Raw genomic sequence first — 16489 nt, 5'->3', positions numbered from 1 at the left:
CTTGCCTTTCTGCCTGGACGCTGATTTTGGGGTCAAGCCGGTTTCCGCTCTTTTGAGAAGTGTCCAGGGAAGGTGACACGCCGGAGTGGGAGGCCCTGGGAATTCACATTCGCAGCCCGCCTCAAACCTTCCGCTAACCTCTCGGTCCGCTCTCCTAGACTCTCCAAAACTCCGGCACGCTCCAGACATGGGGCGCCGAGACCAGCGGGTCGGACCCTCACCCAGACGGGCGTGCCTGCCGGGGTCGCGCACCGCATTCCAGGACAGGACCGCTGCTCGAGGTCCAGCCGCCCGGCTCGCAAGGGCTCAGGTACGCAACCACGCGTCCTCCAAGGCCACGACCACCGCGGCGGAGTGCTGGCCAGCCCTGGAGGGCTCGGGGCCCCTCCGACCCAGGCTTGGTGTGCAGGAGTGCGCGTGTGCGGGCTCCGCCGGGCGTCGGGGGCGGCAGAACCTAGGGGAGGCCCTGCACCCCATCTCCCCACAGGCCTCTTGCTCCCTCCCCTCTCAACGAGGCCACCCGCACTGAGAGCCAGGCCCCTTCCCCAAGGCGCTGAACTCCGCGGAACCGCCGGGCGGACTCCGATGGAAACACTCCCCGTTTTTTGTTTTTTTTTTTAGACGGAGTCTTGCTCTGTCGCCCAGGTTGGAGTGCGGTGGCACGTTCTCGGCTAACTGCAGCCTCCACCTCCCGGGTTCAAGCGATTCTCCTGCCTCAGCCTCCCGAGTAGCAGGCGCGCACCACCACGCCCGGCTAATTTTTGTATTTTTTGTAGAGACGGGGTTTCACCATGTCGGCCAGGGTGGTCTTGAACTCCTGACCTCAGATGATCTGCCCACCTCGGCCTCCCAAAGTGCTGGGATTACAGGCGTGAGTCACCGGGCCTGGCCTGTAATACCCTCTAGTCCTCAGCCTCGCGAGTTTCGCTCCACGCCTCTCCCTCCGGACCCCCTCCGGTGCCACAGCACCCCGCCCCGGACACGCCCCCTCCGGCCCTACAGAACCCCGCCCCGACCCTTGGCCTTCGGGCCCCCTTCCCTGGGGTCGGGATTTTTTAGCCTCGCCCCTGGACGAACTGCGCGGTGGGAGGAGCCCGAGGCTAGGAGCAGGCTGCGCGGGACGCGGACCGAAGAGAAAGACCGTCGCCCGCAGGGAGCCCTAGACAACTAAAATAAAGAACAGGATGAGCTCAGGTGCCAAGGGCAGGAAAACAAAGACCCGGCAGATGAGCCAGTCAGGCGATCCTGGCCCCGACGCACCGAGGGGTCTAGGTCGAGGGCCGGCCGACACCGGAGAGGTGGTCCCGGCTCCCCGGGGGCTCTGAACGCTCAGGGAGGCACCAGCTGCAGCCAAGGGCACAACCCAAGAAGGCACCTTAAGCACAGGGAAAGAGTTAGTTTGGGTTCTGACGCCGTTGGTGAGGCCACTTCCCTCCCGGGGAGTCACTGCTTCGTCATCTGGAACGTTGGGGCAAAAGCCGCCTGGCAGGACTCGGGAGGACTTTAGGTGACCGTGTAGATGGAGCAGCCTCTGCCCTATCACATCCTCCTGTTCCATCTTCTAGCACAGCTCGCTGCTCCTGTGCCCTGGAATGTAAGCCCCTGAGGGCAGGGCCTCGTTCCTTCCGTTTCTCTCTGGGTCCTCGGCGCCGGCTTTGTAACGGTGCCTGGCACACAGCAGGCCATTGTTAGTAGTCACGTGAATGAAAAGTCTAGCTAAGAAGCCGGCACGCTGTGGGCATTTAAAAATGGCAGTTCTTAGCTCGAAAGAAAGACTGGCAGACCCCCAAGGGGCACCAGGCCAGTCTTGATTTGGGAGGTGGTAGTTCTGGCTTGGGGGTGGTTACACTCTCACACAGTCTGGGATTGAAATCTGGATTTCTCACTTTGTCTTCCTGTCTCTGGCCCCGCCCTCTTCCCATCTCACTCCCAAACTGGGAGCTTAAGGGTTAACTCTAGGAAGCCCCTCATCACCTGGATGGGATGGGACTGGGGCAAGGAACTTCCTGTTCCATTTCCCAGAGCCCTTCCCCAGGCTGGTGGAGGCTGACTCTGGCCCTGGAACCCTCAGAGAACCTCCCAGCATCTCTGCCTCTGTAGTGGGGACCCCGAGTGGTGAGTTGGAGGGAAGCCGGGGTGCAGGCTGCCAGGATGGGTGCTAGGAGCTCACAGCAGCTTGAAGAGAGCAGGGGAAGCTCCAGGCCTTGGTGCTGGGGCGGGGGCTGGAAGAGTCTTGGGAGGATGTAGAGGGTCTGCTGGGGAGCTTTGTGCCAGCCAGCTTGGTGGCCCTGTTGCGATGGGGGCTTTGGGGAGGAGGGAGATCGCAGGACTTCCTGTGACATTGAAGAAGGCAGGCTTCACGTGCTCCCAGGTGGACTGATGGGCCTTGCCCACTCAGCCCAGCACGTGGAGAGAAGCCAACCAGCAAACAACTAATCAGGCAGCTGCCAACTGTGTCCAGGGAGAAGGGGAGTGTTCCCGGCCGAGGACCCCACCTTTGCCCCCTTCCCCAGCTCTGGGCGCTCATGTGATCTGGGTGGGTCTCGTGGCAGCATCTCTACCCCGGGCTCCAGATTAAGCTGGTCAAATGTTGGATGGTGGCTGTAGAGCCTCGCCTGCCTCCCTACCCAGCCTACCCCCTACAGTGGTGCATATTAACAGAGCTTTTGTCCTGGAGATCTGGGGGGAGGGAGAGACTCTCTGAAGCCAGCTTGTCTCAAATTCCACCTCTTTGAAACCTTTTAGAGAGACCTCACCTGGAGATTCCGGCCTCCCGGTGTGGCTGGGCCTGAGGGCTGGAATTTGGAATCCTCTTATTTTTTCTAGTTCTTGCTGTGATATTTTGGCTAAGGCTAGGAAAATGGCTCAGAGCAGGACCTACATCAGTTGCTTTTCTGTTTCAGAGCTTTGGCCCTGTGTTCTAGATCTACATTCTCAGCCTAAAGCAAATCCTTGGCTCCATCTGGTGTGACCCTGAGCAAGTCACCAAGTGCAAAGATGGGTCTTTGCACTTGGCAAAGGGAGAAATGATTGTTTAGTCCATGGGCTGGACCGGGATGAAGCGAGCCTAAGCGCCCGACACTCAGTACCTGCCCGCTGCTCCCGCTGGGCAACGGATGAGCAGTGATTGGTTCTCTTGTTATTTTGTGCATGCTACTAAAAACCACTCAAACACAATCCCATTTTCTCCCCCAACTCCGCCTTTTTTGTTACTGTTTTTTGAGACAGGGTCTTCCCCTTTTATCCAGGCTGGTGTGTAGTGGCACGAACATGGCTCACTGCAGCGTCAACCTTTTGGGTTCGAGTGATCCTTCTGCCTTGGCCACCCAAAACGCTGGGATTATAGGCATGAGCCACCATACCCGGCCTCACGCCATTTTTCTGATCATTTGCCACAGACCTCTTCTGTCCCAGACGTTGCTACACACTTTCCTTCGAGATGGTCAGAAGCATTGCCATTTCCTAATTTCTGCTAACAGACGCCGAAGTAACTTCAAGTGCTGGATGAACACTCATTGAACTAGACACAGCTCCTACTCCCAGGCCAGGGTGAGAAGTACACTCATCTGTGATTGGGGCACAGCATCGTCCTGGTTGGGGAGAGATGGGGTGGGGTGGGGTGGGTGCCTGGAGTGGATGCCAAAGGGCAGGAAAGTGTAGTTCCGGCTTGGGGGTGGTTACACTCTCACACATGCAGGGGTTGAAATCTGGATTTCTCACTTTGTCTTCATTTACCCTGTCCCCATCCAGCTCCCAAGCTGAGCGCTTAAGGGTTAACACTAAGAAACCCCTCAACACCTGGATGAGATGAGACTGGGGCAGGGAACTTACACTGTTACATTTTTCCGGAGTGGCGGAGGTTGGCAGATGCTGGGGAGCCGGGGTGGGGGTGGGGGAGCTTGGAAGATACTGTGCATTGGGGGGAAGTTAGGAGAGATGGGTTATGTTCTGGCATCACCTCCCTCTCCTTCTCATCGGCTGGCGTAAAATCCCCCATTGTGTACCACAACCCACATCCCGCTTGAGAAGGAGGTTCAGAGAACCCTCAGGCTCGTATTAAGGGGGTTCACCGAACTGTCCAAGGCTCTGACTAGGCCATCATTACCAGGGAGAGGCTGCCCAAGGCTAGGTTACTTTTTTTTTTTTTTTTTTTGAGACGGAGTCTCGCTGTGTCACCTAGGCTGGAGTGCAGTGGCTCGATCTCAGCTCACTGCAACCTCTGCTTCCCAGGTTCAAGCAGTTCTCTTGCCTCAGCCTGCTGAGCAGCTGGGGACCACAGACGCATGCCACCATGCCTGGCTAAATTTTTTTTTTTTTTTTTTGACAAGTGTCTCACTCTGTCACCCAGGCTGGAGTGCAGTGGCACCATCTCTGCTCACTGCAACCTCTGCCTTCCAGGTTCAAGCAATTCTCCTGTCTCAGCCTCCCAAGTAGCTGGGACTACAGGCACACGCCACTACGCTGGGCTAAGTTTTGTAATTTTAGTAGAGACAGGGTTTCGTCATATTGGTCAGTCTAGTCTCGAACTCCTGACCTCAGGTGATTCACCCACCTTGGCCTCCCAGAGTGCTGGGATTACAGGGGTGAGCCACTGCACCCAGCCACTGGGTTATCTTTTTGCAGAGCCTTAGTGTCCTCAGCTGTAGAATGGGTCAACAGGACTGTGAGTCACTGCTACGGTGCCTGGTGTTGTAATCAGCAGCAATGAGAACAGCAATAGCTCGCGCTCATGGACGCCTACTGTATGCCAGCCACTAGGTGCTGGACACTGCCCTGTGCCATCCAGGTGGGGGGAGTGGTGCTTCAGGCTTTCTTCCCATCCCCCTGCCTGGGGTGCCCAATGGAAGTGGAGGGTGGGAGGCTCTAGGACAGGTTCATTTTTAGCCCTGAGGCTGGAGAACAGGAAGGGCAGAAAGCAGAGGGCAGAAACCCTCTGAGACATGGGTTTCCATGTCTATAAATGACCCCTGCCTGAAAGAAAATGTAAAAGTGCCTCAGAGATCTAACAAAAATACGAGCCTGCTCTGCTCAGAAAAGCTTAAGTCTTCCAGCCTCAATTAGTTGAGCTGGGCTGAACTGAGTCCCCTGTAGGTGGGGCTGAAATTCCAGAGGTTCCCCATGGGGGACAGGGAGGTGGGGGAGGAGGAGGCTGTCAGTACCCCCACCCAGTGCCCCCTAGTGGCTATAGATGACTTATTTTTTATCTTTTGAGATGGGGGATTGCACTGTGGCTTAGGCTGGAGTGCAATGTTGCAGTCACAGCTCACTGCTGCCTCAACCTCCTGGGCTCAAGCAGTCCTCCCACCTTAGCCTCCCAAGTAGCTGGGACTACAGGTGCACACCACCACGACTGGTTAATTTTACATTTTTTTTATAGATGGGGGTCTTGCCATGTTGCCCAGGCTGGGCTTGAACTCTTGAGGTTCAAGGGATCCTCCTGCCTCAGCCTCCCAAAGTGCTGGGATAACAGGCGTGATCCCAACACCCCTAACCTTTTATTCTGAAATTTTGAAAACATCCAGAGAACTTGAAAGAGGAGTGAAAGGAACATTCATATATGTATCTCATTGTCAGTCCGTTAATGTGGCTGAGACTTCAGGCCCCGTCTCCAAACGTTGCAGCATCTTCTGAGAACGCAGCCGTTTCCTGTGTATTACAAGGCTAGACTCTCACCTCCGAAATGAGTAGTCGTTCTATTATCATGTAGTGTCCCGACCATACTCAACATTTTCCAGCTGGCACCAGGATATCTTCTAGAGCCTTTAAGAAATATGAATGAGGATCCAATCGAGGTTCACTCACTTGGTTGTGAGGGCTCTTTGGGCTCCTCTCCAACAGCGCCCCCTACAGGCACTTGCTTTTTATGACACTGACCGGTAACTCAGGCCAGTTTCTTTGAGAGATGGTCTGACTTGTTGCATATTCCGGGCAAGGCCCTGTGCATGGAAGTTGGGTCTAAAGGCCACATTAGGCCGGGACGTGGTGGCTCATGCCTGTAATCCCAGCACTTTGGGAGGCCGAAGCAGGTGGATCACCTGAAATCAAGAGTCTGAGACCAGCCTGACCAATATGGTGAAACCCCATCTCTACTAAAAATACAAAATTAGCCGGGCATGGTGGCGCATGCCTGTAATTTCAGCTACTCAGGAGGCTGAGACAGGAGAATTGCTTAAACCCGGGAGGCGGAGGTTGCGGTGAGCTGAGATCGCGCCATTGCACTCCAGCCTGGGCGACAAGAGCGAAACTCCGTCTCAAAAAAAAAAGAGCTTTAAAAAAACAAATGTTTTTGGCCAGGATCCATCTTGATTCTCCCAATGGCTACATCAGGAAGAAGGGAAGGACAGGTTGTTTTTCTTTCAGGGATGCTTACCCAGTGAGAAAAACAATTCCTCTGGGTCTGTGTATTGGGTGTCTTTTAACATCGATGATGGAGGCATAGGGCCAGCTTCCTTGCAGCAGATCCTAACCCAGGGTGTTCAGCTCTGCAGGTGTGGGAAGAGAGGAGGAGAGAGACCCAAGAGCAGGGGCCGCTGCAGCGAGGCATCCCCACAGTGAAGGATGCTCGAAGAATCAGTCCCAGCTGCCCTGGAGCAGGAGCACCTGGGGGAAGTCAAACTGGAGGAGGAGGAGGCTACTGGCCCAGAGGACCCCAGGCGGCCAGAGTCCAGGCTGAGGCCCGAGGTGGCTCATCAGCTGTTCAGATGCTTCCAGTATCAGGAGGACATGGGGCCGAGGGCATCCCTGAGCCGGCTCCGGGAGCTCTGCGGCCACTGGCTGCGGCCGGCTCTGCACACCAAGAAGCAGATCCTGGAGCTGCTTGTGCTGGAGCAGTTCCTGAGTGTGCTGCCGCCACACCTCCTGGGCCGCCTGCAAGGGCAGCCGCTCAGGGACGGGGAGGAGGTGGTACTGCTGCTGGAGGGCATCCACCAGGAGCCCAGCCACTCGGGGCCACTGGTGAGAGGGTCGGGGCAGCGGGCTGAGCAGCGTGGGAATGACCGGGACTTGATCCCCGCAGTGAGGAATCTCTGGAACGCCACTTTCCCTCACCTGACCATTCCTTCTTCACCTCCTAACTCCTCCCCTGTCTGACTCTCACCCCGTCTCTGTCCCATGTCCCCTCGGAGTTGGTAGGACACAGGTTGCCACTCCGGGAGTCGCTTAACTTGAATATGTTTTGAGCAGGATTTTAGTTGTAATGCTGGCAAGAGCTGTCCCCGTGCGGACACCACCTTGGAGGAACAGCGGTGTGTTTCCCAGGTCCTCAGCCACAGCCCCAAGAAGGAAGTGCCCGCAGAAGAGCCTCCAGTGCTGGGCCTATCGGATGAGCCTCCCCTACTCCTGCCAGAGCCTGCCAAGCCTGCTGAGCTGGGACAGTGGAGACATCCTTCAAGCTCAAAGCAGCTGCCGAGCCCGGGGCCCCAGAAGACATTCCAGTCCTTGCAAGAAAGCAGTGAGGAGCTTGTGCCCCAGGAGGCCAAGGACTGGATGCTGGGGGAGGGGCCTGCCTGGATGTCTGGGGTGGGGTGAGAAGTGGGGCCTTCACAGGGCCTCAATGATGGGTGCATGTCCTGGCAGCCACATGGCAGGCAGGGCTGCCTTCTAACATGCTTCCTCCCCTCTTCCCCAATGCTGTCAGGTCCCCAGGGCCCCTCGCCATGGCCAGAGGAGACTTCCCGAGATCAGGAGCTGGTGGCTGTGCTGGTGAGCTGGGCCACACCCCAGGGAGTTCTCAAGCCCCAGGAACTTCTCTGCCATTGCCGCTTTAGCTAACCTGCATCTGCCCTGATTCAATCCTGCAAAGCGTTTAATTCCCCACAGGTTTCTGAGGCATGTTCCTCACTCACCAAGGGTTTCTGCTCTTGATACAGGAGTCCCTGACCTTTGAGGATGTGCCAGAGAATAAGGTGTGGCCTGCACACCCTATGGGTAAGCAAACCTTCCCTGGAGCGGTGACTACTGATCACTGATGCGTCTTTTCTTTTGCTTTTCTCTCCTTCTGTCTCTCTCTCTCTTTTTTTTTCTTAGAGATCAGGGTCTCTCTATGTTGCCCAGGCTAGTCTCAACTCTTCGGTTCAAGTGATCCTCCCACCTCGACCTCCCAAAGTACTAAGATTACAGGTGTGAGCCACCATGCCCGGCCAACACCTCTTTCATTGACTGAAGTTCCAGACCCCACCTGACCTGGCCTTTTTGTTTTTTGAAACAGGGTGTCACTCTGTCACCCAGACTGTGGCACAATCAGGGCTCATTTTAGCCAGGACCTCCTGGGCTCAGGTAATCCTCCCACCTCAGCCTCCCGAGTAGCTGGGACTACAGGTGTGTGCCACCATGCCCAGCTAACTTTTTGTAGCAATGGGGTCTCACTATATTGCCCAGGCTGGTCTTGGAACTTCAGGCCTCAAGCGATCCGCCTACCTTGGCCTCTCAGAGTGCTGGGAATACAGGCGTGAACCACTGTGCCTGGCCTTTCTGGCCTTTGTGAGGGGCTATTTTGATGACGTTTTCTTGTTAATTTTTACTTTTAGGCTCATTGTGTCTGGTATAATTGTCGCTGTTAATTTTGAACTTTAAAATAGTCAATCGGGGGCATCATTGCTAATGGGTATGGAGTTTCCGTTTGGGGTAACGAAACAGTTCTGCAACTAGATATTCATGATGTTGACACAGCCTTGTAAATATACTTGATGGCCGGAACTGGACACTTAAAAACAGTTATTGTGGTAAATTCATCTTTTGTGTATTTTACTGAAAAAAAAAAATAAAGAGGGGCACCCTCGCTTGACCCCCCCACCCTCTCTACCCACCTACAAGGCTGGAGTGCAGTGGCACAATCTCGGCTCACTGCAACCTCCCCCTCCCGGGTTCAAGCGATTCTCCTGTTTCAGTCTCCCAGGTAGCTGGGACCACAGGCATGTTTCGTCACACCCAGCTAATTTTTGTATTTTTTGTAGAGACGGAGTTTCACCATGTTGCCCAGGCTGGTCTCAAACTCACTCCTGACTTCAAGTGATCTGCCTGCCTCGGTCTCCCAAAGCGCTGGAATTACAGGCGTGAACCACTGCCCCTGACCCCTCACCGGCCAGCTTTGCAGGATCCTGGGTTTCTTTCTACTTCCAGGCCAATCTGGTTCTGGCGATTGATAGGAGCCCTGGGAATAAGCCTGACCATCTCTTGTTTTCTCTTGTTTCCCAGGATTCAGAAGCAGAACCCCAGACAAGGAGGAGTTTAAACAAGAAGACCCCAAAGGGGCTGCCTGGCCCGCTGCCATCTTAGCAGAGTCCCAGGCAGACAGTCCTGGGGTGCCAGGAGAGCCTCCGGCCCAGACGCTCGGACCGGGCGCTGCGGACAGCGGCCCCGGTGAAGATGGGTCCCTTGTTGGTGGCAGTGAAATATTGGAGGTCAAAGTGGCCGAGGGCGCCCCCGAGCCCAATCCGGAGTTGCAGTTCATCTGCGCGGACTGCGGGGTGAGCTTCCCGCAGTTGTCTCGCCTGAAGGCGCACCAGCTGCGCTCGCACCCGGCCGGGCGCTCCTTCCTGTGCCTGTGCTGCGGGAAGAGCTTCGGCCGCAGCTCCATCCTCAAGCTGCACATGCGCACTCACACGGACGAGCGGCCGCACGCCTGCCACCTGTGCGACCACCGCTTCCGCCAGAGCTCGCACCTGAGCAAGCACCTGCTCACCCACTCCTCCGAGCCCGCCTTCCTGTGCGCCGAGTGCGGCCGCGGCTTCCAGCGCCGCACCAACCTCGTGCAGCACCTGCTGGCGCACGCCCAGGACCAGAAACCGCCCTGCGCGCCTGAGAGCAAGGCCGAAGCGCCGCCGCCACCTGATGTCCTGTGCTCCCACTGCGGACAGACCTTTCAGCGCCGCTCCAGCCTCAAGCGCCACCTGCGGATCCATGCCAGGGACAAGGACCGCCGGTCCTCCGAAGGCTCCGGCAGCCGCCGCCGGGACTCCGACCGGAGGCCCTTCGTGTGCGGCGACTGCGGCAAGGCCTTCCGGCGCAGTGAGCACCTGGTGACCCACCGGCGGGTGCACACGGGCGAGCGGCCCTTCTCCTGCCAGGCTTGTGGCCGCAGCTTCACGCAGAGCTCGCAGCTGGTCAGCCACCAACGGGTGCACACCGGCGAGAAGCCCTACGCCTGCCCGCAGTGCGGCAAGCGCTTCGTGCGCCGGGCCAGCCTGGCCCGCCACCTGCTGACCCACGGTGGCCCTCGGCCCCACCACTGCACCCAGTGCGGCAAGAGCTTTGGGCAGCCCCAGGACCTTGCCCGCCACCAGCGCAGCCACACGGGTGAGAAGCCCTGCCGCTGCAGCGAGTGCGGTGAGGGCTTCAGCCAGAGCGCCCACCTGGCGCGCCACCAGCGCATCCACACTGGGGAGAAGCCCCACGCGTGCGACACCTGCGGCCACCGCTTCCGCAATAGCTCCAACCTGGCCCGCCACCGCCGCAGCCACACAGGCGAGCGGCCTTACAGCTGCCAGACATGCGGCCGCAGCTTCCGACGCAACGCACACCTGCGGCGGCACCTGGCTACCCATGCGGAGCCCGGGCAGGAGCAGGCCGAGCCCCCACAAGAGTGCGTGGAGTGCGGCAAGAGCTTCAGCCGCAGCTGCAACCTGCTGCGACACCAGCTGGTGCACACGGGCGCCAGGCCCTACGCTTGCACGCAGTGTGGCCGCAGCTTCAGCCGCAACTCCCACCTGCTGCGCCACCTGCGCACGCACGCCCGTGAGACACTGTACTAGCTTAACCCACCTTCCGCCAGCCATGCCCTGCGCCCACCTGCCTGGGATCCTCTACAGCCGAGGCCTGCAGGAATGTCCCTTCCCACCGTACCCACTTCCCTCTGCCGCCACCTCCACAACTGTCCTTCCCTGCCCCAGGCGTTGGTTCCCAGCCTCGGCAATGTAATTAAAACGCCCAAAGTAAAATGGCCTTCTCCAAAATGGCCCCTCTTTACTTCTTTTTAAGCCCACAAAAATTCGAACTGTCAGCTTTCCCTCTGGGGCACAGGGACACAGCTATGCCTTCTGGAGTAGGCTGCCTGGGAGCAGGTGTGGGGAGAGGGTTGCCACCCAGAGTGGGGAAGAAGAGGAGATGTCAGCCATCACAGCCAGCCATGGGGAGGACCAAGGAATCTGACCGTGAAATGTTTTCTCCTCTGGACACTACCCTTGATCTGTGCTGTGCAGTAAGTACTCACTAGTCACATAAGACTCCTTCAGTTGGCTGGGCGTGGTGCCGGTGCTCCCAGGACTTTGGGAGGCAGAGACGGGTGGATCACCTGAAGTCAGGAGTTCGAGACCAGCCTGACCAATATGGTGAAACCCCTGTCTCTACAAAAAATACAAATATTAGTCAGGTGTGGTGGTATGCACCTGTAGTCCCAGCAACCAGGGAGGCTGAGACAGGAGAACTGCTTGAACCTGGGAGGCAGAGGCTGCAGTGAGCTGAGATCACGCCATTGCACGCCAGCCTGGGTGACAGAGTGAGACTATGTCACCAGATGTCACAGGAGAAATTCCTCTCGTGAAAGACCCCAGAGAAGGTCATTTCAAGGAGGAGGGATCAGTCAACTGAAAGATGGAGGGTAAGGGGTTGGGAGAGGCCACATTTGAAGCACAGGAAGCCCTCCTGATGTATTGAGTGCCTACTGTGTGCCAGAGAAGGTGCTGGGTTATTGAGCAGAGTGAGGGGAAGGCGCCCTGGGAAGGATGTGGGAGGGGTGGCCCAGGCAGAGAGAGTAACAGGAAACCAGGTGGGGGAAGGGAGGAGCCCCAGCTGCAGCTGGACAGCATCTGTCCCAGAGGGGGACAGGAAAGCTCCTGATGACTGGCCTGACAGGACAGCCCTGAGCCCATATGCAGTGGGAGGCCTGCAGAGGGCACAGTCAGGGAGGGATTTCTTATCTAGTAATAGTCACTTCTGCTTTGGCTACTGCATGGAAATGACTTGAGAAAGGCAAGGCTGGGGAAGCCTGCTAGGCGGTGGAGACAGTGGGGCTGCCAGAGCCCCTGGGGACCACAGCACAGCAGGAGGGATTTCTAGGTAAGAGGAAGCCATGGGGCACATGAGAGGGGTGAGTCGTTGGGGACACGGGGTCACTGGAGAGGTCAGGGAAATGGAGAAAGAACTGGAACGGTGGCAGAGGGGAGATCCCACATGTGGCCCAGGGTAAGGTGAGTCAGGACCGGGCCCTGGCTGTGGGCGGCCCCTCAGAGCTGCGGGCTCAGGCCAGAGACAGTCCTTCCAGGTAACGGGACGTCAGAGCGATCTGCAGGATGTGAAGGAGGAAAGCCTGCGGGGTCCTTTGAGGCTCTGTGGAGAGGAACTTGGGATCCAGCTGCCTCTTTCCTCAGGAAGGCTGGGGACAGCAGGGCCCAGAGAGCCTGGTGACACCCTTCTTCCTGGTCACCTTTCCTAGCCCTGCAGGAGCTGCTGGGACAGGGGCTGGAAGCAAGCAGGGCCCCTTGGGGTGACCAGGGTCCCTTAAGGTGAATGTCAGGGTCACTGTCCAGCTGTCTCCCCTACTGGGCTCTAGGCTGGGCCCAGGGAGTGCTTGTTCCAAAACTCAAGAGTGCAACCTTTTTTCTTCACACATTACCCAGTCGCAAGTATTCTCTAGAGCAGTGTGAAAAGGGCCAGACCAGGGAGGGGCATACTGACCCCCAGGAATGTTCCTGGTCCCCAAGCCCTTCACATCCTCAAACACACCAGCGCCCCTCCAGACAGTGGGCTCAGCCCTGGGACAGCTGCTCAGGGAGCCTCCCCTGCGAATGCTGGCTCCTCCCCAGACCATGGCCCATTTCCCCCTCCTTCCTGCTCAGACCGAAGGCCAGGGTCATGGAACCCCAGGATGGGACGGGACAGGCTAGGCCAGGGCCCCCAGCCCCATCTTTCTTTCAGCAGCTGCTGGTGGTTGCCAAGCCTCCCCTGAGTGGGAGAGGCTGGTCTCTGTGAGTCAGCAGAGGCAGGAAGTGGAGGAGCCTCTGCAGGACTGTGAGAGCATGGCCTCCGAAATGGTGAGAGGTGCCCTCCCAGGAGTTTCTTCTGGCTGTTCCAGGCTCTGCAACTAACTGCAGGGTGGTGAGGCCTCAGGCCCAGAGATCTAACCCCTGCCTTCTTGCCTCTTCCCTGAAACTAGGGCCCAGTGGGAGGCTCCTGAGTCCCCTTCCGCCCCAGCCCCTGGGGCCTCTGATCTTGGGAGAAAACCAAGGTGATTTAGTGGCCCCAGCCCTGCCAGAGGGATGAGGGCAGAAGAGGGAACCATGACAAGAAAAAAGGGGCCCCAAAGTCCCCTCCCGCCGCAGGCCCAGGGGTGGTGGTCAGGGAGCCGCTTCTGTGCTTCCAGCTCTGTAATCAAGGATGCACCAGGGCTAAAATCCTCTAGTCCTCAACCAACCCACCAGAGCACGGAGACCTATGCACCATTATCCATAAGAAAGTCAGGGGCCGCTGGGTGTGATGGCTCACACTTATAATTTCAGCACTTTGAAAGGCCAAGGCAGGTGGATCACCTGAGGGCAGGAGTTCGAGACCAGCCTGACCAACGTAAGAAACCCCTTCCCTACTAAAAACACAAAAAATTAGCTGGGTGTGGTGGTCCATGCCTGTAATCCCAGCTCCTCCGGAGGCTGAGGCAGGAGAATTGCCTGAACCCGGGAGGCAGAGGTTGTGGTGAACCAAGATTGTGCCATTGCAACAAGAGCAAAACTCTGTCTCAAAAAAAAGAAAAGAAAAAAAAAAAGTCAGGAGCCTGACCTTGCTCTTCCACATCTGCAACCCGGGTTCGTCCGTCGCAGCCACATTCTCTGCTGTCACTACTGGGCCCCCTGCCTCCCTGTACCCGCCTGTCAGAGAAGCCTGGAGGCAGGCACCTGATTCCATTGGAGCAACTGTTATTTTATTGTGTTGCTTTCAGGGGAAAGTATGAATGCAGTGCCCACTACCACAAATGATGCAGTCGTGTGTCCCACACTTGCAGAAGTCGCAGGGGTCAGCACATCCGGAGTGCAATGGAGATGGTTTGGCTTCGTGTCGCACCCAAATATCATCTGGAACTGTAATCCCCACGTGTCAAGGGAGGGACCCGGGAGGAGGTGACTGAATCATGGGGGCAGGTTCCCCCTGCTGTTCTGGTGAAACTGAGTGAGTTCTAATGAGATCTGATATTTTAAAACTGTTTGGCAGTTCCCTGCTCTCTCTCTCCCTCTCTCTGTCTCTTAGCTGCCACCATGTAAGACATGCCTTGCTTTCCCTTCACCTTCAACCATGATTGTAAGTTTCCTGAGGCCTCCTCAGTTTTGTGGAACTGTGAGTCAATTAATCCTTTTTTCCTTATAAATCACCCCATCTCAGATATTCTTTATAGCAGTGTGAAAATGTACCAATAGAGAAAATTAATATCACTGCTATAAAGATAATCTGAAAATGTGGAAGCAACTTTGGAACTGGGTGACAGGAAGAGGCTGGAGCAGTTTGGAGGGCTCGGAAGAAGACAGGAGGATGTGGGAAAGTTTGGAACTTCCTAGAGACTTGTCGAATGGCTTTGAGCAAATGCTGATGGTGATACGGAGAATTAAGTCCAGGCTGAGGGGGTCTCAGGTGGAGATAAGGAACTTGCTAGGAACTGGAGTAAAGGAGACCTTGCTATGCTAGAGCAAAGAGATTGGTAGCATTTTGCCCCTGCCCTGTGGTACTTTGAACTTGAAAGAGATGATTTAGCTTGTCTTGTAGTAGAAATTTCTTTTTTGAAGGGCAGGGGTGGGCTGGAGTGCAGTGGAATGATCTCGGCTCACTGCAACCTCGCAGCCCCTGGTTCAAGTGATTCTCCTGCCTCAGCCTCCCGAGTAGCTGGGATGACAGGTATGTGCCACCACACCTAGCTAATTTTTATTTTGTTTTGTTTTTTTGCTTTGAGATGAAGTTTCGCTCTTGTTGCCCAGGCTGGAGTGCAGTGGCAAGATCTTGGCTCACAACAAGCTCCGCCTCCTGGGTTCAAGGAATTCTCCTGCCTCAGCCTCCCGAGTAGCTGAGATTACAGGCATGGACCACCTTGTCTGGCTAATTTTGTATTGTTAGTAGAGACGGTTTCTCCACGTTGCTGAGGCTGGTCTTGAACTCCTGACCTCAGGTGATCCACCCACTTCGACCTCCCAAAGTGTTGGGATTACAGGTGTGAGCCACTGCACCTGGCCTACTTTTTGTGGTTTTAGTAGAGACAGGGTTTCACCATGTTGGCCAAGATGGTTTCGTCTCAATCTCCTGACCTCGTGATCCACCCACCTCGGCCTCCCACAGTGCTGGGATTACAGGCGTGAGCCACCGCTCCCCACCAGCAGTAGAAATTTCTAAGCAGAAAAGCATTCAACACGTGATCTGTCTTTTCCTGAAACTGTATGGTTCTATGCACTCACAAAGAGATGGTTTAGAATTAGAACTTACATTTAAAAGGGAAGCCGACTGTAAAAGATTGGAAAGTTTGCAGCCTGACCGTATGGTAGAAAAGAAAAACCCATTTTTCTGGAGAGAAATTCAAGTTAGGCCCAGGATCCTGCTGCTCCGTGCAGCGTTGGGACACGGCGGCCTGTGTCCCAGCCATTCCAGCTCCAGCCGTGGCTCAAGAGGGCCAAGGTACAGCTCAGGCCGTTGCTGCAGAATGTGCCGGTCGCAAGCCTTGGCAGCCTCCACATGGTGTTGGGCCTGCAGGTGTGCAGAAGACAGGAGTTGAGCTTTGGGGGCCTCCGCCTAGATTTCAGCGGATGTATGGAAGTGCCTGCACGCCCAGGTAGAAGTCGGCTGCAGGGGCGGGGCTCTCATGGAGAACAGCTACTAGGGCAATGCAGAGGGGAAATGCAGGCTTGGAGCCCTCACACAGAGTCCCCACTGGGGCACTGCCTACTGGAGCTGTGAGAAGAGGACCACTGTCCTCCAGACCCCAGAATGGTAGATCCACCAAGAGCTTGTACCCTGTGCCTGAAAAGGCCCAGGTGCTCAACACCAGCTCATGAAAGCAGCTGTAGGGGCTGGACCCAAGGCCCTGGGAACCACCCCTTCATCAGCGTGCCCTGGATGTGAGACACGGAGTCAAAGAGATCACGTTGGTCAGAGCAGCCTGACCAACATGGTGAAGCCCCATCAGTGCTAAAGCAACAACATCAGCCAGGCTCATTTCAGCTACTCCACAGGCTGAGGTAGGAGAATCACTTGAGCCTGGGAGGCAGAGGTTGCGGTAAGCCAAGATCACCCTATTGCACACAGCAACGCTCCATCTCAAAAAAAAAAAAAAAAAAAAGGTGCTTGGTAGTTCCCAACGCCTTGTTTCTCCTGATGCCATGCAGAACGTGCCTTGCTTCTCTTTCACCTTCCCCAGTGATTGTAAGTTTCCTCAGGCCTCCCCAGCCATGTGGAACTGTGAGTCAATTAAAATTCTTTCCTCGGCCGGGCGCAGTGGCTCACGCCTGTAATCCCAGCACTTTGGGAGGCC

At 56.4% G+C, this 16489-nt stretch overlaps 1 protein-coding gene across 1 annotated transcript; it reads left to right on the top strand.

Annotated features, from left to right (window-relative positions):
- The first annotated feature begins 264 nt into the window (after positions 1-264).
- Positions 265-10949, top strand: ZSCAN10 (zinc finger and SCAN domain containing 10). The gene is made up of 7 exons (XM_012441694.3): positions 265-310; positions 3399-3549; positions 6481-6954; positions 7183-7450; positions 7637-7701; positions 7869-7926; positions 9193-10949. The coding sequence occupies exons 3-7, from the start codon at positions 6559-6561 to the stop codon at positions 10746-10748; spliced, it is 2343 nt and encodes a 780-aa protein (XP_012297117.2). The 5' UTR covers positions 265-310; positions 3399-3549; positions 6481-6558; the 3' UTR covers positions 10749-10949.
- Positions 10950-16489: the final 5540 nt, after the last annotated feature.

This window comes from Aotus nancymaae, unplaced genomic scaffold (genome assembly GCF_030222135.1).
Source record: "Aotus nancymaae isolate 86718 unplaced genomic scaffold, 86718_ANA_hifiasm-v0.15.2.pri h1tg000049l, whole genome shotgun sequence".
Classification (NCBI taxonomy): domain Eukaryota; kingdom Metazoa; phylum Chordata; class Mammalia; order Primates; family Aotidae; genus Aotus; species Aotus nancymaae.
This window is presented reverse-complemented; position numbering and strand designations above follow the sequence as displayed.